At 41.2% G+C, this 24,311-nt stretch overlaps 4 protein-coding genes across 7 annotated transcripts; 1 reads left to right on the top strand and 3 right to left on the bottom strand.

Moving 5' to 3' along the window:
• The first annotated feature begins 5,317 nt into the window (after positions 1-5,317).
• LOC129408984 (iron-sulfur cluster assembly scaffold protein IscU-like) lies at positions 5,318-7,965 on the top strand. Its single transcript, XM_055154013.1, has 5 exons — positions 5,318-5,545; positions 6,228-6,341; positions 7,114-7,224; positions 7,309-7,387; positions 7,460-7,965. Exons 1-5 carry the CDS (start codon positions 5,444-5,446, stop codon positions 7,549-7,551), a joined length of 498 nt encoding a protein of 165 aa, XP_055009988.1. The 5' UTR covers positions 5,318-5,443; the 3' UTR covers positions 7,552-7,965.
• An 89-nt stretch (positions 7,966-8,054) lies between these two features.
• On the bottom strand, positions 8,055-11,305 carry tmem119b (transmembrane protein 119b). Of its 2 annotated transcripts, XM_055154007.1 has the most exons (3): positions 9,984-11,305; positions 9,791-9,886; positions 8,055-9,268 (listed from the first exon to the last, which is right to left on the bottom strand). In XM_055154007.1, exons 2-3 carry the CDS (start codon positions 9,862-9,864, stop codon positions 8,455-8,457), a joined length of 888 nt encoding a protein of 295 aa, XP_055009982.1. In that variant the 5' UTR covers positions 9,865-9,886; positions 9,984-11,305; the 3' UTR covers positions 8,055-8,454. The 2 variants fall into 2 exon arrangements, with proteins under 2 accessions (XP_055009982.1, XP_020780927.2); XM_020925268.2 differs by lacking the exon at positions 9,791-9,886.
• Positions 11,306-12,651: 1,346 nt separating this feature from the next.
• Positions 12,652-14,964, bottom strand: selplg (selectin P ligand). 2 transcript variants are annotated; one of them, XM_055154006.1, is made up of 3 exons: positions 14,946-14,964; positions 14,670-14,747; positions 12,652-14,065 (listed from the first exon to the last, which is right to left on the bottom strand). In XM_055154006.1, the coding sequence occupies exon 3, from the start codon at positions 14,054-14,056 to the stop codon at positions 12,800-12,802; it is 1,257 nt and encodes a 418-aa protein (XP_055009981.1). In that variant the 5' UTR covers positions 14,057-14,065; positions 14,670-14,747; positions 14,946-14,964; the 3' UTR covers positions 12,652-12,799. The 2 variants fall into 2 exon arrangements, with proteins under 2 accessions (XP_055009981.1, XP_020780764.1); XM_020925105.2 differs by lacking the exon at positions 14,946-14,964 and adding an exon at positions 14,890-14,945.
• A 367-nt stretch (positions 14,965-15,331) lies between these two features.
• On the bottom strand, positions 15,332-22,084 carry coro1cb (coronin, actin binding protein, 1Cb). Of its 2 annotated transcripts, none has more exons than XM_055154002.1 (11): positions 21,765-22,084; positions 19,426-19,625; positions 18,664-18,786; positions 18,373-18,502; positions 18,061-18,242; positions 17,872-17,991; positions 17,580-17,684; positions 17,363-17,508; positions 17,178-17,235; positions 16,855-17,097; positions 15,332-16,172 (listed from the first exon to the last, which is right to left on the bottom strand). In XM_055154002.1, exons 2-11 carry the CDS (start codon positions 19,621-19,623, stop codon positions 16,053-16,055), a joined length of 1,425 nt encoding a protein of 474 aa, XP_055009977.1. In that variant the 5' UTR covers positions 19,624-19,625; positions 21,765-22,084; the 3' UTR covers positions 15,332-16,052. The 2 variants fall into 2 exon arrangements, with proteins under 2 accessions (XP_055009977.1, XP_020780763.1); XM_020925104.2 differs by having other exon boundaries at positions 15,332-16,175; positions 21,765-22,083.
• Positions 22,085-24,311: the final 2,227 nt, after the last annotated feature.

Raw genomic sequence — 24,311 nt, 5'->3', positions numbered from 1 at the left:
AACCCGCACTGTGCCCATGGTTGCCTGTGTTGTCTTCTTTGGCCATGCTCTGGCAGCACAGCTGGAGCATGTGCGGCACCATAGGGTTACATCATCCTTCATGTTGTCCCATTAATACCTGGTCTTTACGTTTGCCAGTGTCCTTTCCCCCCCAAAATGGCCCCCAACGGGACCATCATGCATCTGCTCCATCACTGCTGTGCATAACTTGTAGGGCAGAAGGACCTGTGGAAAGAACGTTGTACCTTCAACACAGAAAAGTGGCTGGGCTGCAGGTGGCTATGGTGGACCAGGATGGGCGGTTCCCCCCACTGTCTACCCATTGCCAAACTGGGGCACCGTCCGGGTCAGTCTTTTGAGCAGTGCTCAGTTGCTCTAGTGTCCAGTCTTGAAACAGACTAGGTTGTAGCGAGTCACCCACTCTGTGGATATGAGGACGTGAATCAACACAGTTATGTGTGTCTCCTACCCCCACTATGGAAACTCAGGCTTAGACCCCACCACCCCCACTAGAGTCTGCCGTATGATGGATGGGACAACTTCCAAAAACTCAAATGGGTCACACTGCACTGCTTTGTCCTGGCGCAGTTCGCCACTCTCTGGGTCTTGTATTGTGCAAGGGCAGGACTCACTGCATGGCCACCTAGAGAGTGTGTCTGCATTTTGGTGGATCTTGCCTGGGCGATGGACAATGGTAAAGTCATATTCAGCCAGTTTCTCTAACCAGTGTGCCAACTGACCCTCGGGTTCTCTAAGGCGGGTCAGCCAGTGCAGACTGCTGTAATCAGTGCGGGCTGTGAAAGGACGACCCAGTAGATACTGTCTAAAGTGGGACGTGAAATCTACCACTGCTAAAAGTTCTCTATGAGTGGTACAGTAGTTTTGTTCTACCACAGACAGCCACCTGCTCCCATAGGCTAACACCCTCTCCACACCCACTTGTACCTGTGAGGCGACAGCCCCAATCCCACAGTCACTAGCGTCAGTGTCCAGAAACATTTCCCCTCTGTCAAGGGGGTAGCCTAGGATAGGTGCGGATGTCAGCAGTCTCTTCCGTTCAGTGAATGCCTGCTAGCATGAGGCAGTCCAGTTAAAGTGGGGATACTTCTTAGTCAGTTGATGTAGGGGCTGGGCTATAGTCGCAAAGTCCGGCACAAAGCGCCTGTAGTAGGAAGCTAAACCTACAAACTCTCTCAGTCTTTTGGGGGTCAGAGGCAATGCCATTGGCAGAAACAATATGTCCCAAGTAGGCCATCATCTCATCTCGAAACAAACAGCACTTTGATGGTTTAAGTTTAAGCTTTGCCTGCCTCAGTCGAGTGAAAACCTGCTCTAACCACTCCAGCATTTGTGAGGTGTCTCGCCCCAGGACCACTATGTCATCTAAATACACTAGACAAGTCTCTCATTGCAGTCCCACCAACACCCGATCCAAAAGTCTTTGGAAGCTCGCCGGAGCTTTACACAATCCAAAGGGCATCATGTTCCCTGAAGTCAAGTCGAGTGTACTAAAGTACCTGGCAGTGGACAGAGTGTTGAGGGTGTCCTGGATGCGCGGGAGTGGGTATGAATCTTTGATGGTCCTTTCGTTTAAGGTCCCATAGTCCATGCACAGCCGAGGGGTCTTGTCCTGCTTCTTCACCATCATGGTAGGTGCAGCCCAACTACTGTTGCTAGGCTGGGCTAACCCTGCATCGAGGCTCTGCTGAAGTTGCTGATCGGCAGCAGACTGTTTCTCTGCGGCCATTCTGCGTGGAGGCTGCTTAACGGGGGCCCCGGCGTCATCTGGATGTCATGCTGCCCGATGCTGGTGCGGCCGAGATCAGCGAGACCGGTGGAGAAGACATCCCCATACGACTGCAGTAGCAGGGCGAGCTGGTGGCGATCCCCCTCCGTCAGGCTGGAGCAGCTCTCAGCATACAGCACCTGTAAATGGGAAGGGACAGAAACAGAGTTAAGTGGCCCCGGCTCGGATGGGCACATGGAAGGTGAAGGCTCCAGGGTGCCCACTACCTCAGCTGGCTGGAGAATGTCCGCCACCGCCCCTCTCCTCAAGGTCACAGGTACAGACCCAGGGTAGAAGACTCGGATCGGGTTGCCCTTGGAGCCCTGGGGGTGGACGACAGCATGGGCCACCAAAACACAGTGTCTTTCGTTGAAGCTCTTGGTTGGGTTGAGCAACATATCCTCACAGGAAGTAGGGCAGAGACGTGAGAAACCGGGCACCACATATTACCGGCCTGGTTCTAGGACAGCGGTGCGGGAAAGACGAATCAAATGGGTGGTTGCAGGTAAGCAGCTGGGGTCATAACGTGGGACCTTCTCATCGAAAAAGGTGATCTCTCAGCGGCCATAGTCCAGGCAAGCGTGCGACTGCCGCAGGAAGGGGTGCCCCAGGATTACCTTGGTACTTTTAGCAGCGTCAGCCATGATGAAGCTTAAGTCAGTTTGTCTCCCTTCCACCAGCACTGGCATGACTTCCCCAAGGACGGCTAAACCCTCTGGACCAATTCCCTGGAGGACCTTAGCAATGGATGGCTGTACAGGGGGCCTGAACTGCACTGGAAGAGAGTTGAAACGGTGCAGGGGCAGCACATTTTTTCTGGCCCCAGAGTCCAACAGTGCACAAAGTCTTAATCCATGTATCATTATCTGTACGCAGGTCTTCTTCTTGGCCTTTATTACAAACAACTGCACTAGTGTCCAGAGTGGAGTTCAACATAAAACTCACTTGCTTTTGTTGATGCTGGCATGGGGAGGGGCACTGCTTCTGTATGTGGCCCACCCCTGAACAGTTGTGGCAAACAATCTCACCTGCAGTGACTTTGCTCTTATTTGGGCACGGCTGGTGAGACCTCGGTTTTCCCTGTTGCTGGGAAGGAGTTACCGGAGCACACCTTGGGTTGTCACAGTCCAAAGTAGGTGTATCTTCAAACACTATAGCAGTTCTTGCCGCCGAGCCCCGGGGCCCAAGACCTACGTGCATCATTTGGGTTACAGCCCTGGTGGCTCTCTTGGTGGTCTCATGCCGGTGTGCAATGTCATACGCCTTGGACAGGGTGCGGGGCCTCTATTCTAGGAGCTTTTGGACAATGTCAGCGTCGGTCATGGCGTATGTGAAAATCTCAACAGCAATACTATCTTGTTCTAGTTCGGTGCAGTCACCATACACAATGGCGATCTTTTCCTATATGTCATCCCGGAGGGTATGCAGAGCTTCGCCTAGTTTCCGGACTCTCTGCCGCAGCTCGATCCCGATGGCAGCTGTGTTCTCAAAGTGTGGCCCATAAGCCGCATTAACCTCCTTTAATATGCGTTCATAGCTCCAGTCTGCAGACTTTGGGTTTTTGTGAACAATAGCACCAGCTGCGCCTGTTAAACTGAACCTGAGTTGAATAGCCTTTGTTTCGTGTGACCAGTGTTTTGCTCGGGCACGTTTCAGAGCGGTAGATTAAATCTTTCCATGAGTCTGATCCATCAAAAAGTCCTGGCCACAGAGTCAGAATTTTGTCTTTGGCCCCATAACACTCCTCTTCATTGCTGTCGGTGGAGTCGCTCAGCACCAAGCGTGATGAGTGGCGGTGCGGTACTGACTTTGACCGCCTAGGACCGGACCAATCCTCACCCCATTGTTACGCACTTATGGGTGGCTGCTTTGTGGTTGAGAGTGGCGCACGGGTATAATCTAGAGCGGTCATGTCGTCTGGGCTTTGCTGCAAAGGGCGCGGTGTCCTTTGTGCCTGGGTAGTGGCACCGGGTGTCAAACGTTGCATGGGCACCAAGGTCTGAGTAACTTCGTTGTAATCTGCATCTTGGAACATTGGCGCAATAAAGGGGTTTGTGTGCACCGATGGCGGCATGAGCTGCCATGCTTGTTGCATCATCCCGCTGCGGTGCTCATTCTCTGCGGATGTGGTTAGCTCCATACTAGTCAAAAATGGGCTGGTCTCGTCACCATTCACTCCTCTAGCTTGGCTCAAAGTAGCCCTAGCAGCCTCGGTCATTTCTAGCCAAAAAGGATTTGTGCTCACATTATGTTCTGCTACACTTAAAGTCTCATTGTTCGCATTGTCATTACCACGGTAAACCCGTGCCGCCATTATGTCTTTCGAGTGCTGCTGTTTTTCCCGGTCGTGGTCCCTGAGGTTTCTCCAGTCTTTACAAAAGCTGGATCCCGGACGAGCCCCCAGTGTTACTTTCTTCCCCTGCCCAGTAATCTCCTAACCATTTTACAGAGGCTGAAAAGGCATTTGACTCAACACGAAATTTATTTCAGAAACATGAGCAGTAAAATACAGTGGCCGTGCTGTCTGGCGGCCGCAACAGAAGAGAGCGCCTCGCGCCAAGACACAGAACAAGACAGTCCCGGAGGTACCCACAACACCTTACACTTAAAGGGACCAGCCAGGCTGGTAACACGTCTCTTAACAGGTGCCATTTTGGGGTCCTTATCGGCCCTTATGCACACGTTACTCCTCGCGGAGTAATATGTACTAGCTCCTGACCACGGTCGCGGTAATGCTCCGACAATCCATGAAGCGATGTTGCTTCGTATCTTACCAAAGTCGTACATTGTAACATTGTTACAGATTCTTGAGTGCCGTGTACCACATAAAATCGGTTTGACCAAAAAAAACAAAACAAAACAAAAACAAAAAAAAAACAAAACGGATTTGCATGAACCACAAGTGTGGCATTTTTATGTCTGAAAATCCAGAAAAATCACATGTATGATTAATCATGAAACATAATTTTACTCCTCATAATAGCCCAGTGTGGAACAATGCCTACATATTGGTTAACAGAAAATCTATTTTCATTAAGGTATGGTATTCTAAAAGAATATGGACTGTTCACTTCATGGATGATGAAGGGCTCTTTTTACAACATGTTTATTTTTCACAGAAATTTCAAATACAGTGTACCAAAATAAAATGTAACCAATTTACAATAGCTATCCCATTACAGATTAGGATACGTTGTACTCTGATATTTCTCCTACACTGAGACAATTTTGTATTGATTTGTATTTTTTTCCAAGACCAAATCTAATATGACACAATGGAAGAATGGAAGAATGACCCGAAGCTTAAAGCTGGTTATCTTGTGTCCTTTTTGAATTACTTTAATTTACTCTATAAGCTTATATATGTATTTTGAATTTATTTAAAATGTGTTATTTTTGTTTGTATTTGGAAATTTGAAAAAAAAAAAAAAATAATTTAAATACCACGCCCAGCACCAGGCTCCTCTGATCCCCCTTCTGGCTCTATGGATCTATTAAAAATAACTATTCGGACCGGCTTCACTCGGCTTTTTCCGTGATCATCCTCCAGATTCGCCTCGGCTCGACTCGGCCTCCTTGTGCTAGGCTAGTAAGCATAGGGCTAGCTAGCAGCTAGCAAGAAGCATTTAAAGTTCGTCACTAGCCCGGCCTGGCAACATGGCGGGTCCTGTGGCCAACAAATGCTTTTCTTCTTTGGCTTTCTTCAGACGAAGACTCTCTGCTCCAGAGTTTATTAGCAGATGCTGTTACCACGTTAAGGTAAAGAGTTAAAGCAGAGCGTCGTAGACAGAGCATAAAGTTAATGTTTCTAGCCCAGTTGTTTAACTTAGCTACTACAATTTAGCAGTAAGTGTGTCATTGACAGGTCATAGCCATAGTTGTTATTTGTTTTGTTAATTCAGTGAATCACAAGCTTACTTGTATGCTATTTGTCAGTTGTCATTTGTCATTTTGAATTTTATTCTCTAAAAATTAAGTAACGGCCCCATAACTACTGGGTTTGTTTTGTATATTGAGTGTGATATATATAACCGTAGACTGTATGGATACATCTTGTGAGTCGTTAAACGTATTCAAACCAAGGTCCCTAATCTATTTTTTACGTCATGTTTGTTGTGTTATGTTTGTTAGTGAGACTATCAGATCACTTGGGTTATTGTTTTAGACACTAAAACATGTTATGGCTCAGCTCAGTGGTTGATCATCAGAGCTGTTAAAACACCAGGTTTGATTACTGAAATAATGAGAGAAAAAAACTACATGGTTACGTGTTGTTTTAAAAAAAAAAAGTATTGTATATTTTGTGGTTGTCACTGTGACTCAGCGGGATGGTGACTGGGTCACGTACCTTGTGAAAACACGATAAAAATGGAAAAGCTCTAATATGCTATTCTGCACCTGCTTGCGTTTACTACCAAGTAACGTTTAGTTTTGTTTTTAGGTTGTGGACCATTATGAAAACCCAAGAAATGTTGGCTCTCTGGATAAAAACTCCAAGAATGTGGGGACTGGTTTGGTTGGTGCTCCTGCCTGCGGAGATGTCATGAAGCTTCAGGTTTTTACTTTTTACAAATAGAAATTATCAGATCTTCATCAAATCAGATGAAGATATAATGCAGGGGTCTCCAACCTTTTTCCTTTAGTGAGCTACCTTTGCAAAGCAAAAATTCTAGAGAGCTACAGATGTTAGTGGTCAGAAGAAATTTAGCATATATAACAGCCATAATACACCTTAGATGAGGAACAGGTTAGATCTCTATAAAACTTAAACTATTATCCATTTTTTAGTGCACAACATTAGGCATTAAAATGATACATTTACAATCAAATTTCATTCAAATTTACTTGGTCAGCACAGTACATGTAATCAGAAATCATTTGGCGAGCTACTTGGAAGGAGGTGGAGAGCTACTGGTAGCTCCCGAGCTACAGGTTGGAGACCACTGATATAATGCATAATAACTGCTTAATGCCATGCTGCTGATCATTTACAGTTACAACATGTGTAAACTTTTGGGGTTTTTTGTTTGTTTGGAGGTTGTTTTTTTTGCTTTTTTTTCTCTCCAGGACAATTTAAGGGAATGATAACATGATGTATTTTTGTTTGTAAAATGCTCACAAAATGCATGTGATTCATTGTGCGATTCACTGTATGTGATTCAGTTTTCAGTCATTATTATTACCTGGCATTATACACTGGTGCCACCTGGTGTTGAAAAATATGAGGAGAATTATAGAATTATTTACAATTATGTATCACTTAATATGCTTATCACTACATATTGATATTTATTATTATTATTATTATTAATTGATTATTTCCACAGATTCAGGTGGATGACCAGGGGAAGATAATAGATGCCAGGTTCAAAACCTTTGGCTGTGGTTCTGCCATTGCCTCCAGCTCTTTAGCAACTGAGTGGGTGAAGGGCAAGTCTGTGAGTAAATTTTTACACAACTTGTATGTTTCAAAGCACAAAGATATTGTCTTCTCAAAAGTTTGAATGCTCATTTTTTGATAGGTAGAGGAAGCATTGACCATAAAGAACACAGATATTGCCAAAGAGTTGTGTCTTCCACCTGTTAAACTTCATTGCTCCAGTAAGTCATATAATTAGAATTTGTCCTATCCTGTTTTGCCCTTTAATCTAAACTGGTTATGGTCTCTCTTAGTGCTTGCTGAAGATGCCATTAAAGCAGCCCTGGCTGACTACCGTCTGAAGCAGCAGGATGACCAGCAGGAGGCAGCAAGGGCCAACAACTGAACCCTCTTATTCAAGTTTTGATGTCTGCTCCCTAGTACACTCTCAGACAAACTTCACATGTTACTGCAGTGTTGAGGTACACCCAGTACATTTCTATACGCACACTATTCTTAATCCTCTGCAGCAGTGACTCCAGGCTGTTGTCTCTGTACACTTAACTCCTGTCACATAAACGCACAATTGAAGCTGTTGGGGCAAATGATACAGTGATGAGCCTTATTTATCAAACAGTTTTTGATGTTTAAAAGCCGTTTTGGCTGTAGTGTGAAAAGCGAAGAGCTTCTCAGGCATAGTTTGAGCTCTGAACTTTTATATGCAAATACCCCAGTGCGGCTTTAGAAGGGCCCATTGGCTTTCTTGTTTAGTCAGCTAGGAATGCTTCCTTTTTGTTCAAATAAAATATTAAAAATAACACTTTAGGTTGTCGTATTTATTCTTATGGAAGACAATCACTTTATTTCTGTACACACACTTTATTTCTGTGATATAAAATCCATTACATTAGTATGCTTAAGTATGCAAAGTGTGTTAGGCCATAAAATCTGATGATAAATACGCATGATAAGGCAAACTCACATGCTTTTGGCATTTAACATTTCATTTAATACAAAAAAAAATGTTTTACCTAGTTGTTTGCACTTCCATTTTTCCTCAATTTCATGATTGCATCAGCATGAAAGATAAAGATGACCTGTGTCCTATTAAAGCAAACAATTTGTTGAACCTTCATTCAATGCAATAAACAGTAAATAGTCTTCAGCACCAAATGAATGTTTGTATCAGGTTGAGAGGCAGCCTGAAATGCAGAAATGTCTGCAAACACAATGATAAGGAATATCCCTTTAAAATATTATTGTAAATGTTCTTGGGAGCAAAATAGACATATCCATAGCCCATGGTGCCTCAGAATGCCGTTTTCTCTCCTGCAATTAGCTGGAGTGTGGCAGTGTCGTTGTGGATGTGGAGAGAGGATGGGCGTGCGTTCTTATTGATTAATACCTCTTGTGAATCACTTTTAGCAGACAGGCTCTCATCTGACGAAACCGCTGTTGCTTCACTGAGAGAAAGTTGACAAGGCTCCTTCTCCTCAGGGAGGCTGGGCAACAGCGTGTCCAAGATGCTGTCTTGTGGCAGGGTGATCTCTTCAGACCTGTGCTCCTCCAGCTGGCCTTCTACTGCTGACTTATTAGGAGATCGTAGACTCCTGGCTGCTCTCATGATGTCTGCTTGAAGCTGCTTGTGGCTGTCAATTGTCTCACTAATCTGTTCTAGACTTGCTTTTTCTGGCAAGTCACTAAAAGTTTTAGCACCTCCAGTTTTGTCCCGATGGTCCACATACATTTTGGAGGGAAAAGAAGACGGGTAGTAGGCATTGAATTTGCGCTTGCGACTCATAAAAAAGGCCCCACAGAGTATGAGAAATATCAGGAAGACCAAAGTGATTGTGACAAGGATCAAGAGTGTGTTTTCTCGTAGGAAGTCCTCAACTCGCTTCAGGGCATCTGCGTTCACGTGAGGGCCAGCAGGCGTGGTCGGGAGCTCAGAGAACAGGTACGTGGGAGCTAAAGAAGATGTAGAGTTGAAGAGTTCATCCTCATCTGTGCTTCCCTCAAAAGCGCTGTAAAGTGCAAGGGGACTGGCCAAAGTTCTGCTGAGGGTATAGACAGTGAGGAGGCTGATCAGATGTGAAACAGCAGTCTTCATTTTGACTTTCTGTCTGCAAAATAACACAAAAACAGAAAGCATTCTTATTAGGCATTTCAAGTTCATACACAAGGCATTGGGAAGCAAACTAAGTGATAGCCAGTATTGGGTTCCCCATATTTCAAACCATGATCCCCAAAATAACATATTGTAAAATGTGATATAAATATTGGACGTTGCAATAATTGCATTGATTTTTTCTATCATCAGTTTGGTTAGTCCTCCATTTTGAGTACTTGCTTATATTTGTGTCCCCCTATGCAATGATTCACTCTCCCCAATTGTGTAACTGTAGCTGCAGGACACTTACTTAAACCACTTACTAAACCACACTTAACTGCAATGCTTCTCAAAAACTTTGTAGTGGTATCTCTGTTATCTGATCGTTGGATGATGAACTACCACATTTACATTCATTCTCCACATTCAACATTGTCAGATAAAGTACATTTGTTAAAGTATATTGTATATTAGTAAGACATAATTGCAGTATATTTGGGTCAGAGGAAAGATGAATAAAAAATAGGAGCAGTACTCTGGCATTGTGTCCACCAGACTTTTGTCTTTCCATCTGCGTACAAGCTGGGTGACAGGAACCTCTGCTCTCATTTGGAAAGGGGGGAGGGTGAAACTTCGATTTTTTCCATAGAATTAGGACCACCACATGCAATAAACATACTACTGATTAAAATGGCACGTCACACACCAACAAACAATCTGGCACTCACCATGAGAAATAGCATGTAGTTTGTGAAGTTGTCTGGAAGAGTGATCTGGAACCAGAGCTTACATAGAGTGGTCTCCTTGCTGTTTCAGATTTCAGTCTGGAGTTCTGTCTGGATAACCATGAGCAACTCCCTCCTTCTGCTGCACTCTCCTCCCCCTTTTCACCAGCCGTGTCTGAGCAGCCTAGTCCTCTCACAGATTGTTCTTGTTAGGTAGTAGTTTATAAGGTGTAGGGTAAGGCGAGGCGCTACTCAACCTAACAGAACAGCCAAGGACACCGTTTAAAACTTCTGTTCATATCTTGAATGTAACTTATAACTCACAGCACAGGCTTCTTTGTACAGGGCCTGAAGTTTGATTCACTATAAGTAAACTGACTTTCCACTTACCCAAACACAAATATTTTGTAACTTTTCAAATCCAAGTACCACAATTTTCTTTTCATGCAATACCTTTGTTCAATTTTGGCAATCTAAAATTCCCCTAAACCATGCCTAAACTGGGATTTAACTGCAGCCAAGATTCATTTAAACCCTGTCCAAATGAAGGCCAATATGGTACACTATTTTAATAAAAGAACAATACAATTTGCACACCACTGCAATCAGACCATTTTAGTTCATTGGTTTCCTAAACTCAAGTGGATTTCAGAATTTATGATCGATTGATTCATCTGTGTGGATGTATTGAATATTTAACACATTCTACTGTTTATAGTCATGACTGAAGAAATTTTGCACACATATGATCAGATTTTGTTAACAGTTTCTGCAATAAAGTAATGAAAAATACTTCAACTTAAACATGATAATGTTTAATTTGTGAAGAATATGTCTATATTTCTCTAGCACTGTCTGGGTAGCCTATTTCTGTGTTTTGAGACAAATTAAGTGTGTAACTATGAAGGTGAAAATGAGTCGGGGCACAGCTCGTAATACTAACTGATTCTTTCAGGAAGAAGTTAATGTTTCCTGTGCACACCTAAGGTGCAGCCCTATGGCAGGAGCCGGGGGATGGAGGAGACCCTCTTTGAAACAATGAAGTGTATTTTCTCCAGCAGCAGCAGACAGCAATTACACTCACACGGTGTGTGACCACTTTAGGCTAAAATGTGACTGGCTTTGAGTGGCCTGGCAAGCCAATGCAATCAGTCAAGACAAGTCGCACTTTATATGGTCATTAGGCGCATCAGAGTAGCTCCTGCACCCTCACAGTTTACACTGACCCAGGCTCTGTTGATACTCAAAAAGAAGCACATTCTCCTGACAAACATATGTACAAAATATTTTTTAAACTAGCAACTATTTGGAAAACAAAAAATAGCATTAAAAAAAACAGGTTCAGTCCAACCTCCGCATATGATTACAATGATGTAAGCTACTAAAAAAAGAAACTCAAACACAAACAACAAACACAAAAGTTGACTTTTTCAGTATTCAGAAAAGACAAAAAATTCTATTTTTGCAAAAAACAAAACAAAAAAAACAAGACATTTGCATTTTGTTTTTACAAAAAACATTGTAGAGCAATGGGCAAACAGGGGTAGTTGAAAATAGAAATTTTATAAGCAAATTGCAAAATCAAGTTGTATATACACCTATACGCTTAAAAACCCTAAGCTTGTAAGTATACCACTCAATTTAGCTTTTAAGTGTATAGATGACTCAATTTTAGCAATATTTAATGTGTCTCTTTAAATATTAGATGTGGCCAGACAAAGAAATCTAATTGAATAATTATTAGTAACATGCTTTTATAAAGTTTTATAAAAACAAACAAACAAAAAAAAGATAAAATACAAATATGGCAGAAAGGATTATGATCATGGGCAAGGTTAGGACAAACTAACTCAAAACCAGATACTTATAACTGAATTATCTTGACGTGACATTGACCATTTTGCCTTAACATGTAAAAAAAAGTAAAGATGGTTCTTTAAAAAATAATTAGCTTCACCCCTTTGAATCATAATTTACAAGATTAAAAAAATAACTCTCTAACATGATTCACAATTCTGAGATAGTTCTGAGATTGAGAGCAGTAATCCCCTGACAGTACTGGTCTTCCTGTCTCCTGCTGCTAAGTGAAAAACCATGAGGACATCTGCTGGGGAACTTTGGGGGACAACATCTTTGATCTGTAAGGTTCTCCAAGTCACATGATATAAAAGTCTTTCCTCTACATGGTGCTCACTGCCAGATATATTGGTTCAAAGTGTTTGAATATGAGTGTGCTTTTGTGTTTGTGGTTTCCGCGCTTCTTCCTCCTTAGTAAAGATCACGCTGTGGGCCAAACCACCAGCTTCAAAAAGGAAGCAGTGACTGTATCCACCCCCCACACACACATCTGATACACTTTCTGATGTATCAGTTCTACCTTTGCATCAGTTAAAAATACGTTTACCAATATCTATATACATATATACATACATACAACAATCATATTAGGAAACCACTTACTACAAATGTGCAAATACCTTCACTATAAATTGCCAGTTAGTTATTCTGGAGTTGGCTGGTTCAGAATTTATCACAATTTGAATTAATGGTTGGAAATATGGTTAGATGCTGTTTACTTTTAGATATGGGGACAGTTTGGTCAGCAAAGTAACACACAATGTTCCCAGTAAGTAATTATAAAGATAGAAACAGGATTCGTTGTCTTTATACATTTGACATGACGGTAATGCCTTGGTTGAGGTCTTGGGGCTTTCCAAGAATAAACCAAGCTTTATTCATAACATATTATTTAAATATACACAGCAACAAGTTTTGTCATAGAGTTTTTTTTTGCTCAGTGCATTTGAATCACCCATTATCTAAACATAACGGTCATTATCAGGTAGAAAACTGCTGAGGGTGAGGTTGTCTCCTATTTCATCATCACTGTCCCCACAGTTATGGATAACCAGGACCCCATTGTGCACTGGGCTGCGTTGCCTTGTGTAGCGGTGGTGAGGGTTGGAGCTTTCAGGCAGCAGTGAAGATATGCACATCATCTCTGTACCTTGCTGCTGTCTTCTCAGTTTGAACTTTCTTGAAGACAGTTTGGTACAGAGGATTATGGTAGAAATGATAAAAATCGTTGCCACAACAGCCAGAGATGCAATGACAATCAGACACTTTTTTACCACACCTATAGATGAACAGGGTGGGGTCTCTTTGTTATCAATACCCTTTTTGGAAGAAGTTGGCTTGCTCGTAGATAAAGTTTTGGGAAAAATGGGTATCAAAGATTCTTGTGTGGCATTTGTGGTTTGTGAAAAGATTGTTGAGAGTATTTCTGCAGTAGTGGTTGATATGTTGGAAAATACAGTTGTTGGAATTGTAGTAGCTTTGGTTGACTGGTTGGTAGACTGATTGAATTCCGTATTGGATATGTCTTGAATGGTTTGGTTGCTGCTTCTGGTGATTGCAGAAGTGGTAGTTGCCGTGCTATGCTCTGGTAACATGGTTGACAGTGTAGTTTTTATTATTGATTTATTTGTAACTGTAGTTAAGGTTGTTGTCAGTGCTGGGGTCTTTGGAGCTACTGGCAAGGCGGTAGTATTAACTGACCACTCAGATGTTTTTGATGTCACAGTTGTCAAATTTTTCTCTTCATCTGTTATGTTGATTGGTAATATTGTCTGGAATCCAGTTGTATTTGTTGGTACCATGGTGGTCTGATTTGGTGGTAACGTTGGTATCGCAGTTGACTTCTCTTCTGCTGCTTTCATTCCTGTTGTTGAGGCTTCTGTAATATTAACTTGAGAACTGCGTGTAGTTGTTGTAATGGAAGAAGTCTGTTCAGTTCCTGTAACATTGTGGGCAAATGGCTTTCCACTTGCAGTTCTTGTTTCGTCTGTTGCTCTATGACTGAGGCTTAAAGTAGTTGCAGTAGTTACATTTTGTTTGTCAAATATGATGGGTAATGGAGTACTGTGAGGCAAAGTAACTTCTGCAGGAGGGTGGGCAGTCACACTGGTGGTGAGGTTGTTTTCTCTTGTTGTTATTTCACTTCTTATTTCCAGGACAACAAATACCAGTAGTCCCAAAAACATAGCGGGGTACATCTTCATGGTCAGAGACAACATGGTAAAAATCTAGATAACAAAGAGAGGGAATTTTAATACTTTTTAGTGAATTAAAAAAATGTCTTCAGTAAACTGTGATTATTAGTTTTATAATATTTTATTTTATATTGTTAGTGGCCTGTGTTGCTAGTGTTCTAGTCAATACAAAAACAGATGAAGCAATACTAGTAGTATTCTTTCTAATTACAAAATATTACACTAATTTATATCTTGCATTCAATACTTCAATAAATTGTACATTCATTTTTAGTAATAATATACTTTAGTAATAATTGCCTTATATTTTGAGTACTTGAAAGGAAAGTGACAAGCTTCAAGTGGGTGCTAAGGCATGTTACGAAACAGCATGGTTTTGCCACACACTGCACATTTTACAAGCACAACCTCTACTCCTGTTAAATGGGTGTTTATGTAAAAACACAACTCAGTTTATCAGTGTTGACTATAAAATGCCATTGTTTTTTACCTTTATGCTATAAATTTGGAAAGTTACTTGTTCCAACATATTAATGTGATTAAGCCACATATTTGAAAAACAAGTAATATTAAACCAGTATTTTTACATATATATATATAATCGAATGTTAATAGTCATACTTCTTGATAGCCTTACCTTATAGTTAGACAGGCCTGGTGATAGACAGACTCAATCAGGGGCTCATTTCAGTGTGCCATGGAAAAGATCTGTCAACTGTTGACGAAGAAGCAGGAAATGTACAAATGCTCACAGCAGCAAGTGTTAGCATATGACTAATATCAAGACTTCCTTCAGACTAGCTCTGAATTAAGTAAAATGAATACATTAAAATGCTTTTTTTTTTTTTTTACATTACCATGATGAATGACAGTTTCATTGGAGCTTGATCTGTCTTAATGTTCTGGTACCTACCTTATAAAAAGCAACAGGAAGTACTTGCACAAGTGACGAATTATGACAATCACTTGTCAGAACCACTTATTTCTAATGGCAAACATTAGCAACAAATAAGGAATTAATATATTTACTGGTTAAATTGTGTCAAATGTTTTTTAACAATACAAAACTTTTTGTTTATAAATAAAATAATTAAATTTGATTCCCTGTTCTATGCTAATTTAGACTAAATTGCAGAAATAACTGAGTACTTCCTCACTTGTGCTCTGGTACTGTTTCTGTCTCCAATGAGTACAGCCTTTCCTTTGGCACCACCTACTGACAAAATCTTAAGCTATCAGAGGCAAGTATTCTTTAAGCTGATGAAACCAATACAGAACAAAGGTCAAAATAAGCTAGTGTTTCTGATGTGTAAAATCTTTATTATGTGCACAGAACTGTTTGTTGGGGTTCAGTGAAACACAAGCAGTGAGTGGTCCCTCCCCAACACCACATATGCACTGAAGAGAGCCGCAGTAGATAGGCCCTTTTCAGTGACAAGAGGCACCACTACATTTTGCACAACATTTACACCAGAGAAATGCAACCCTCCCTCCCCTTAACACCCAATGGTTTATGTTGAGATCAAAATAGGAACAATAATGTTTGATAAGGATTTCTGCCACATTCATAAATCTGAGAGGAAAAACAGCTATTGTTTACAAAAATCCAGCTTGGCTAAATGATTCTATAGGTGTGACAGGAATGTACATCAGGAGAGAAAATGTAAAAGCAGTGCATAAAAAATGCAATTCATATTTGGCAACACAAAACATAAAATATGGAAATACTGATGCTACATACAATTTCAGAGAAGTACAAACTTCACATGAGAATGTTTTACCACATATTAAAACAAAAATTAAGACTTATCCTTCAACAAAAATGTCTCTTCAAACAAACATGAGCTGCAAGAGTTTTTTCTTCATGAGATGGGGCTGGAGTGTGATACTGGAAAATAGCAAATTCCATCCTGGAATGTAGACTTGGAGCCATTACAAAGACACCAAGTTCAATGGAGCTGAATCTTGGGCAACTGGCCTTGGGTTGACCACATCCACTGATCTGGGATGCTGTAGTGTCTTACAAGGCGACCTTGGCGACCTGCTCTTCCAGTCTGGCAATCCGACGGTCCTGAAGGATGACACGGTCCCTGAGTGACTTGAACTCTCGGAGTACCTCTTCTAGTTTGTCTTCCATTTTCTGCTACAAAAAATAACAGTAAAGTCATTCCAAAACACAACAAAGCCAGAAACATCTTGCAGGCAGTTGAGCAGCAGCTTCTCAGCTGTGTCTGACCTATATATATATATATATATATATATATATATATATATATATATATATATATATATATATATATATATATATATATATATATATATATATATATGTGTGTGTGTGTAAAAAAGTGAAACAAGTGAGTGTGTCACCTATAGTGTTCAACACCGCTCAAATGAAGCTTGCAATTGTTACAGGAGGGAGTTTGAAGCCCGGCTCTATATTATGATTTTTTTTTTGATGAACAAAATAGCAAAAAAACAACAACACCACCAGGCTCATGTAGGGCGGGTTAATATGAACATTTTATGACCAAAATGACGAGGCTCACAGCAGCAGTTACAGTAAGGGGGCAACAACATTTCAATGCAAGTCAATGGCAGCCAGGGTCAGTAGGAGTTGGAAGAGCCCACATACGAACTTCCTAGTGCATTAGCTCAGTCCTTTGATATATACAGTCTATGGTCTGACCCAAACACAAATATAAAGTGCTGATTCACCAAAAAAGTGGCACTGAAACAAAAATTAATAGGCACAAAATACTATTTACTGTTATAATATGAGCATTAAATGAGTGTGTGTGTGTGTATGATAAAACACTCACTGCTGAAGGCTGAGGAGGAGCCTGCTTCTGAACCGGCATGATGCTCTCTGCTTTTGGAGCTGGCTTAGATTCCAGGACATTAGTTTTAATCACTTTCAGGTCCCGGCTCTTTGACGACACATATCCATCTTTTAGTGAAATCAGGATGGGACTTCCATTCTTCCCAGCAAACCACTCCTCAGCCTCCAGAGCTGGGTCTGGGCCCGCGGTGTCTGGATATAGGTCATCTTGGAACAGGTCAGACTGAACAAAGAAACAATATGATACAAATGAGACTAATAGAACACTAAATACAGACAGTAACATCCAATGCACACACTTACCTTGCGGGGGACAGTCATAATGATTGGTTCACATTTTCTCTCATGCAGTTTATAAAATCTGAAAATGTAATGATTAAAATTTACTCACAAACAGTGAATAAGACATTTTCTCCAGAATGTACCTTGACGGTTTAAAAACATGCATTTTTGTATTTGTTAAATGCATTTATTATCAAGACCAGTACCTTGCTATTTCACACTTGTTAACATCCAGACCTCGTTTAGGCATGTAACCCATTCCTCTCTGCGGTTCCTTAGTAGAGAAGGTGTTGAGGTAGTGAACATACGGCGCTTCATCTGTGATTTCAAAGTACCGAATGCTGCTATCACCCTGAGGACCCAAAGAAATATTTAGGTTTTAACAACACAAATGCAGGCCACATTTGTCTTAGGACACCCCACCTTCCCACAAAGGTACACAACGTTGGTGTCAGGATCGTAAAAAGGCAAAAGGACTCCATTACTAGAGTCCATTTCTTGAACACATATTGGCTCATCCATGTTATCCTGGGAAAGACATGTAAAAGAACAAAACTTTATTTTTTATTGTATGAAAATATAAATACATTTTAATAAATAAAATAATTATTATTTTATTTTTTTTCCCCTGAGTTTTGAATTTAATTCAATTTAACCATCAATTAAAGTATTCGGAATTTCAAAGCTGTATTGAGGAGTCACTTTATTGACGTACACTTTTCCACAAGGCAAGTTGGCGTTCACTCATGCGGCTGAAACCTGTGGTGAAAATATTTCCATCTGCTAAAAAGATTGCTCTCATTGGCCGTGCTCCCTCGTGGGCTTTGTCCTTATCCTATAAAGACACAGATGTGTCACACCGGGAAATACAACAATACCACTAACTTACAGTACTTCCACTTACCGCAACAATCTTATTTTTGCGCGGGTCAATGACGCGGACCTTCTTGTCCTTGCAGGCAGTGCAAAGCAGACTGCCATTGCGGCTCCAGCTGACACTAAAGATGACATCAGGATGCATGTCCTCCAGGTTGATCATGGCCTCACCAGTGCCCACGTTCCAAATAATGATCTGGTTGTCACACCCTTAAATGGACACATGCACACAAATACCACTCTGAGGCTATTTTCAGCACATTGGACGGGCTCTGGCATTCTGTGAGATAATGGTCTGATTTGGAGCTCAGCTGTGCTCTGTGCCTCAGTCAAACATTACCAGCACTGAGAAGAACGTTGCGGGCGGTGGGGTGCCAGGACACAATGCCCACCCTCTTAGAGTGTCCTTCAAGCACCACCACAGGCTCCGAAAGGGGAGACTCCAGGCCATTCTCAGGAATCTGCCATACCTAAAGACATATGACCCGAAGTTCAAACAAAAAAGCTCTTCAGATAATACACCTATTTTTAATGCTGCCGGGTCAGCTATAAAATTAGAATACAAACGCACCATTACAGTGAACTCATATGATGCACACAGAATTAGACACTGGGGATACTGTGTCCTTACCATGACTGTGCAATCCTCTGAGCCACTGGCAATGACCTGGTCATTATGAGGACACCACTCTATGTCCAAAACTGGACCAGTGTGACCACAAACTGTGGGGTAAACCTTGTCTATACGACCGGTCTGTGGGACAAGCACAGGGAGTGTTAGGCAAATCAAGGCAATTACAGTTTCTGATCTCTTAAAGAGTGTAATTATGTTCTATGAAACACAGTAAGTCCCTTTTCTGTGGGAAGACATGAGCTCTTAAACAGTTACAGAAATTACATCTGACAGAGAAAAAAACAAATATAACGTAGTGGCCTAGTTTAAGGGCCCATCCCCCTGTGGTATCAAGTGTTCAACATGATACTACACAGTGGATGCACATTTAGGAATTGATTATCTATAGTTTAACGATATGCAATTACCTATAAGCCCTCCAAGGCAGATGCAGATCACTGGAGTGGTTGAACAAAATGTCTACTGGACTGAAACTGAATACCTATACTAAAATACTTTGTGACATTGTCTCAGTACAATAACTATACTATTACACAGTATAACATTCAACAATAAAACATGTGTTGACAACACATGTTTAATTGTTGAATGGGTGTGGTAACAACAAATTTTGGTCAAGACCAGGATTACCTATTTGACTCTTTTTAATAGTTGACCTACAAATGATTTATGTACGAAAGGCACAATGACTGTAGTTAATGCTACCCAAAAACAGAAATAAATGAGACAAGAGAAAGTGATAAACTACAAAATACTCACTTTGTGTAAGGGCAGCACTAGGAAGGCTCCTCCACCACTTGCTTCAATAATGATGGCAACAAACTTGGGGTTGACAGCACAGAAGGAGCTGTCCCATGTGACCCTGGACACGCGGATGTCATCGTAACACTGGTCATTTCTCACCGCCTGCCCAAAGACGTGGCGGAACTTGCTCTGTCGCACAACTCTTCTCAACATGTCTGAAAGGAAAGGCATTCAAGAGTGTATTAATATAACATCATGTTTAACATCATGTGTTTGGGGTTTGTATTTTTAGAGATAACCTTAAATGTAGATTTTGATTTTTGTTCAATTGCTGAGGCATATTTTATAACTGCACTCAACTACTTAGAAGCCCTAACTATTTGACTCAAGTCCAGATCCAGGAAACATATGCCTGGTCTTTATTTAGATCTCATGTAAGGAATGACTGATACAAATAGCCTCACATTGCTGTAATTACACTGTTGCTCTGAGTTCTATGAACAGAGACATCATGCAAGGGGCTACAGGCCTGACGTCACATCAACCCACCTGTTTCTTGACATTCACTCAGATTTTGTGAATGGACAGAATGAATCACCACATTATTAAACACAACTTAGAACTTTGAATTTTCAGCCTTGCAAATTGCATGGGATACTCTTTGTTCTCAATAAAATTAGTCTGTCAGTGTCTGGTAAATTTACACCTAGGATGATTGTATGTAGATGATAATTTGGTTAGCAAAAATAATATTTTCAACAAAGCTTGACTTGGGCAATCACAGACATGCTTATGTGTTTTCAATAATAGAGCCTGATTAGACTTTAGGCCCATGTGGGTGTGCACTGTGCCGTCTGGCTGAATGACATGTCTGAATGAATCTCACATTTCACTCTCTGCTCTCACCTTTTGTCTTGGTGTGGTTTGTGTTACAGTATTTTCATGTATTATATTTGTATGTTAACAGAAGAGTTGCCCATCTCCTATTTTAATTTAGATGACAATCCCATCCCCATAGCATTTAGAGATTACCTAGATTTTAAAACACTATTTGTAAGGTTACAGATGCTGAGCTTTATAATGGTTCTGGAGATCTTATGTCTGAACAGAACATTATGTTCCTTTAGTGAATGGGGGCACTTTATTCAAAAGAACCTTGACTTTTCTGCATGTATTCATCAGACAATATGAGCTGGTTTCCTCCCCTGCAGGCATGAGCTGATTCTACATTACATTACAACATAGTCCTCACAGCGCCGTGCTGCATTTGTCACCACCCAGTAGCCTATAGAGCAGCTGGAGATCATGCTGGCCCAGTCTCTGCTGCTGCCTTGATGTTATTACACATGAACTGTAAAATATTCCAGTGTTGATGCTTTGAAGTTTAGCAAATAGCGTTTATGAAACGCTGTAGTGATAGTTTAATTGGATTGTTTTCATGCAAATCAAGGTTAAAGTAGCTTCACTGACATTTATCATTGTAATTAATGTTTACACATAGGTTTATCGTACAGTAGGTTAAATACACTTATGTCAGCCAAATGTGAATGCCATTTCAATCTTATTAGTGCTTTATTAGTTAGTTAATTTGTTATTAGTTAGTATACGGTATATTTGTAGTACACTTTTGTGTCACAATTAATACGCAATTGGTTTAAAGATGTCATCTCTGATTATGTTTTGAAAGAATGGTGCATTTAGTTAAGTTAGAGGTAAACCATGGGATGTTGCTGCATCATTCATTGGATTCGGGAGCCCGCCATAGTATTTATAATCGCAGAAAACATGGTGTGACCGGAGCACAAACCCCACGTAATAATTTGGGGGGTTTCAGATCAACAACGTCTTTACTACAATAATATAACTATTTATAGTGGATAGATTGTATAATTGGTTAACTATTTGCATCCCGGTCCCACATCTGACTGCAGCCTCGACAGCTGTGCCGGGCTGTCCGACACAGCAGCACACGCTAGCTAGCTAGGAAGAGGATCTACCAAAATGAGATCCTTTTGTTAGAAAAAAAATAATGTTACCGGATTTGAGATTAATGTTTTGTGTGAAATGATAGCTGCATTGAAGCCGTTTATACTGTGTCTACACGCCTGTATCCTAGTGAAAGCATCCCGTATAATGGCCCACGTTTGCAATGGGGGAAAAAAATCTAAAGCTAGGCTAACCATTGGCCTGCCCGCTAACTGCCCTGGACCACCGCTAGCTGACGCAAGTGCAGATATTTCCATCCAACCTTTTGGTTGTTCTCGTATCCTGTAACTCATCCAGGGAGCTAAATAGATGCTCCGCATCCCGGCTCATTAATTACAGTACAATTGAAAGAGACTATATTTTCTTACCTTCTATAACTATGCAAGAATTTCTCCAGCACGGTAGTAATCAATCACAACACATGAATGTGGTGGTTTAGGCGCGCCCTTATCCTGCAGGACGTTTCCGTTTGTATCCCTGTATTCACCAAACGCACAGAGGTTTTACCGTTTTCCGCGTGTATCAGGGAAATATGTGCTTCAGATATATGGATCAATTAGCAGGGGTTTCTAAAGAGAGATGTGGGAACGCGCATTCCTTGTTCGGTCATCACCCGCGGAAGACTAGAAATCGCCTATTCTCATCGTTATTAAATTCAATGGGGTACGTGGTCGACCGGCTACAGCACATGCGCAGTCCGACAGCACAGACCGCTTTTCCCAGGGCTGTGAATGGAGACCAGGCAGCAAGGGTGGGGGGTTTTGCATTCAACTTTCTCTTTTGGGGTTGTCGAGCAATTGGATTCATAGACGATTCTGAAGACTGAATGCGTTTGGTTCAAAATTCTTTTGTCCCAAAACACCAGCTCTGTAGCTTAAGACAGCAAAGAATGAAATACTCTTGTGCTCTTATCCCAGTCAGGATGGACTTGCCCTATAGTGACCAAATGCCTGTTAAAAGGTAATAAACTTTAAAATAAAGTTTGGGCTATTCATTTTAGGAGGCCACTCAAGTCAACTCAAAACAGTGAGTTGTGATTAACAAGTGATTTTTATTTAATTTTTAGCAATCAATGTGATAACAGTGTTTAGATTTCCAATATTCTCAATTCTCAATTGCCCTGTAACTAATACTTAACAAATTATATGACAGTAGACTTATTCAGAATAAATAGGGTTGTGTTTGCACTGCTGATAAACTAATGACAGCATGCAAAGATATTATTTTCCAGCATATGTAGCCTATCTCCAGCCTAGCCTTTAACATGTACTATTAAACATATAACAAATAACAAATTTTGTTTACCTTTCTTTGAAACTGCCGGAGCTTCCTGTGGTCGCTCCTTAGACTTTTTTGGAAGATCAAAAGTGCTCTTCATTTGGGACACATTGACAGTTGAACTCTGGTCTGAAATTGCTATTGGAACTTTTGACACTTCTACTTTTGATCGGAAGGATGAATGTCTTTGGATTTGATTTGTTTCTTTAACAATTTCAGCTACAGGTTTGTATGAAGCCACATCACTCGTTCTTACACATCTGCTGTTACTATGAACTGTTACATCTTTACTACTGTCTTGTAATGCTTGTGAGCGTTTTTCTTGTAGATCTGATTTTCCTTTTCTGACAGCATCCACTTGTACTCTCTCTAGGTCTGATGATGTTTCTGGAACATGTAAGGATTCTGACGAAGCATAAAGATTCACAGGTTTCTTGGACACAGGTGGAGGTGAGCTTTTGTATCTTGATCTTCTTTCTAAAAACACTTTCCTCTGCAACATGTCTAGGTTCCTTGGTTCCTCATCTGGTGATAGGTCTGCAATACGTGCACAGTAGTCAAAGTTAATCCCGCTTCTGTCCTGATCTTCAAGGAGTGAAAGTTCTTCCCAGGGACTGAGGTCAACTGACAGGCGCCTTGCACTAGTTGGTATGAAGTATGTTCCCCGCTCATCCCAAAGCTGACACATATCTTGGTTGATAGGCTTGTGTCCCAGTAGATCTTTGTTAAAATGAAACGTGTGTCTCCGCTTGACCCTCCCTTCTGAACGGAGGTGATCCTTGCCTCTTTTTGGTACATCTTCTGACATTAACTGTGCCGTTTTGAGTTTTATAAATGGATTTTTGGGTTTTTTAGGAACAGGAGGTGGTGGACCTTTAACTTTTGACTTTTCATTTGATACTTCCACATTTCCCTCTGATTCGGATGTTACCTTTAAATCTTGCCTTCTTCTCTCTGACTCCTTCTCAGGCATTACATGAGTTGGGGGCGGAGGGGTGATGACAGCGGAGAAGCAGACAAACTCACTCTCCTTTTTGAAACTGGCCACTTCCTTTATTCCATTGCAGCACTGAGGATCAGAAATCGCCTCACATTGTTCCAGTAATAAAGCCGGATCTCCTTGCTGTTGCGGTATGCTGGAGCTAGAGGGCTTAGTTGAGTTGGCATCAGACTGGTTGTCATCTTTCTTGGAACTACCATGGCGAGTATTGGCCCTTCTGGTAACAGCACTCATATCTTGTGTTTTGCTTGCAGTAATGCAATCTTTATAGTTTTCCCTGCCTTCCTCCATCTCTTCTTGAGCCTTCACAGCAGGTTCACAAGGAATGATCTCACACTCGTCATTGGTCTTCCGTCTAACAATCCTTTTCAACAAACCTCTGCTTTTTGGATTCGATGCAGTTCTGATTTCCCTGGTGTTTTGGTTGCCTGTCTCTCCTGTTCCTCTCCCTGTTGTTTCTGCCTGGGTAGCTCCAATAGTATTGGATGCTTTTAGCTGACACCTGCTGCCTGTCACTTCACCCAAATGTGGGCCTAAATTACTCTCCACACAACTATCAGCATTGGTTTCAGCTCTGTCTGTAGATGTCCTCCAGCTTGAGCTCTCGCCACTTGTTGCTTCTTGGGTCATTATTTGA

Source organism: Boleophthalmus pectinirostris, unplaced genomic scaffold (assembly GCF_026225935.1).
Source record: "Boleophthalmus pectinirostris isolate CB_2022bp ecotype Guang Dong unplaced genomic scaffold, ASM2622593v1 HiC_scaffold_18, whole genome shotgun sequence".
NCBI lineage: Eukaryota > Metazoa > Chordata > Actinopteri > Gobiiformes > Gobiidae > Boleophthalmus > Boleophthalmus pectinirostris.
This window is presented reverse-complemented; position numbering and strand designations above follow the sequence as displayed.

Excerpts from the sequence above, each read along its gene's own strand:
- coro1cb (XM_020925104.2), bottom strand. The coding sequence starts at position 19,623 with ATGTTGAGAAGAGTTGTGCGACAGAGCAAGTTCCGCCACGTCTTTGGG. Across the intron at positions 17,685-17,871 it reads AACTTGCCTTGTGGAAAAGT|GATAACATGGATGAGCCAAT; the intron begins GTACGTCAATAA and ends TGTCTTTCCCAG. Across the intron at positions 16,176-16,854 it reads CTCCTCCTCAGCCTTCAGCA|CAGAAAATGGAAGACAAACT; the intron begins GTGAGTGTTTTA and ends TATTTTTTGTAG.
- LOC129408984 (XM_055154013.1), top strand. The coding sequence starts at position 5,444 with ATGGCGGGTCCTGTGGCCAACAAATGCTTTTCTTCTTTGGCTTTCTTC. Across the intron at positions 6,342-7,113 it reads GAGATGTCATGAAGCTTCAG|ATTCAGGTGGATGACCAGGG; the intron begins GTTTTTACTTTT and ends TTATTTCCACAG. Across the intron at positions 7,225-7,308 it reads AGTGGGTGAAGGGCAAGTCT|GTAGAGGAAGCATTGACCAT; the intron begins GTGAGTAAATTT and ends ATTTTTTGATAG.
- selplg (XM_055154006.1), bottom strand. The coding sequence starts at position 14,056 with ATGTTGTCTCTGACCATGAAGATGTACCCCGCTATGTTTTTGGGACTA.
- tmem119b (XM_055154007.1), bottom strand. The coding sequence starts at position 9,864 with ATGAGAGCAGAGGTTCCTGTCACCCAGCTTGTACGCAGATGGAAAGAC. Across the intron at positions 9,269-9,790 it reads CTGGTGGACACAATGCCAGA|ACAGAAAGTCAAAATGAAGA; the intron begins GTACTGCTCCTA and ends GTTATTTTGCAG.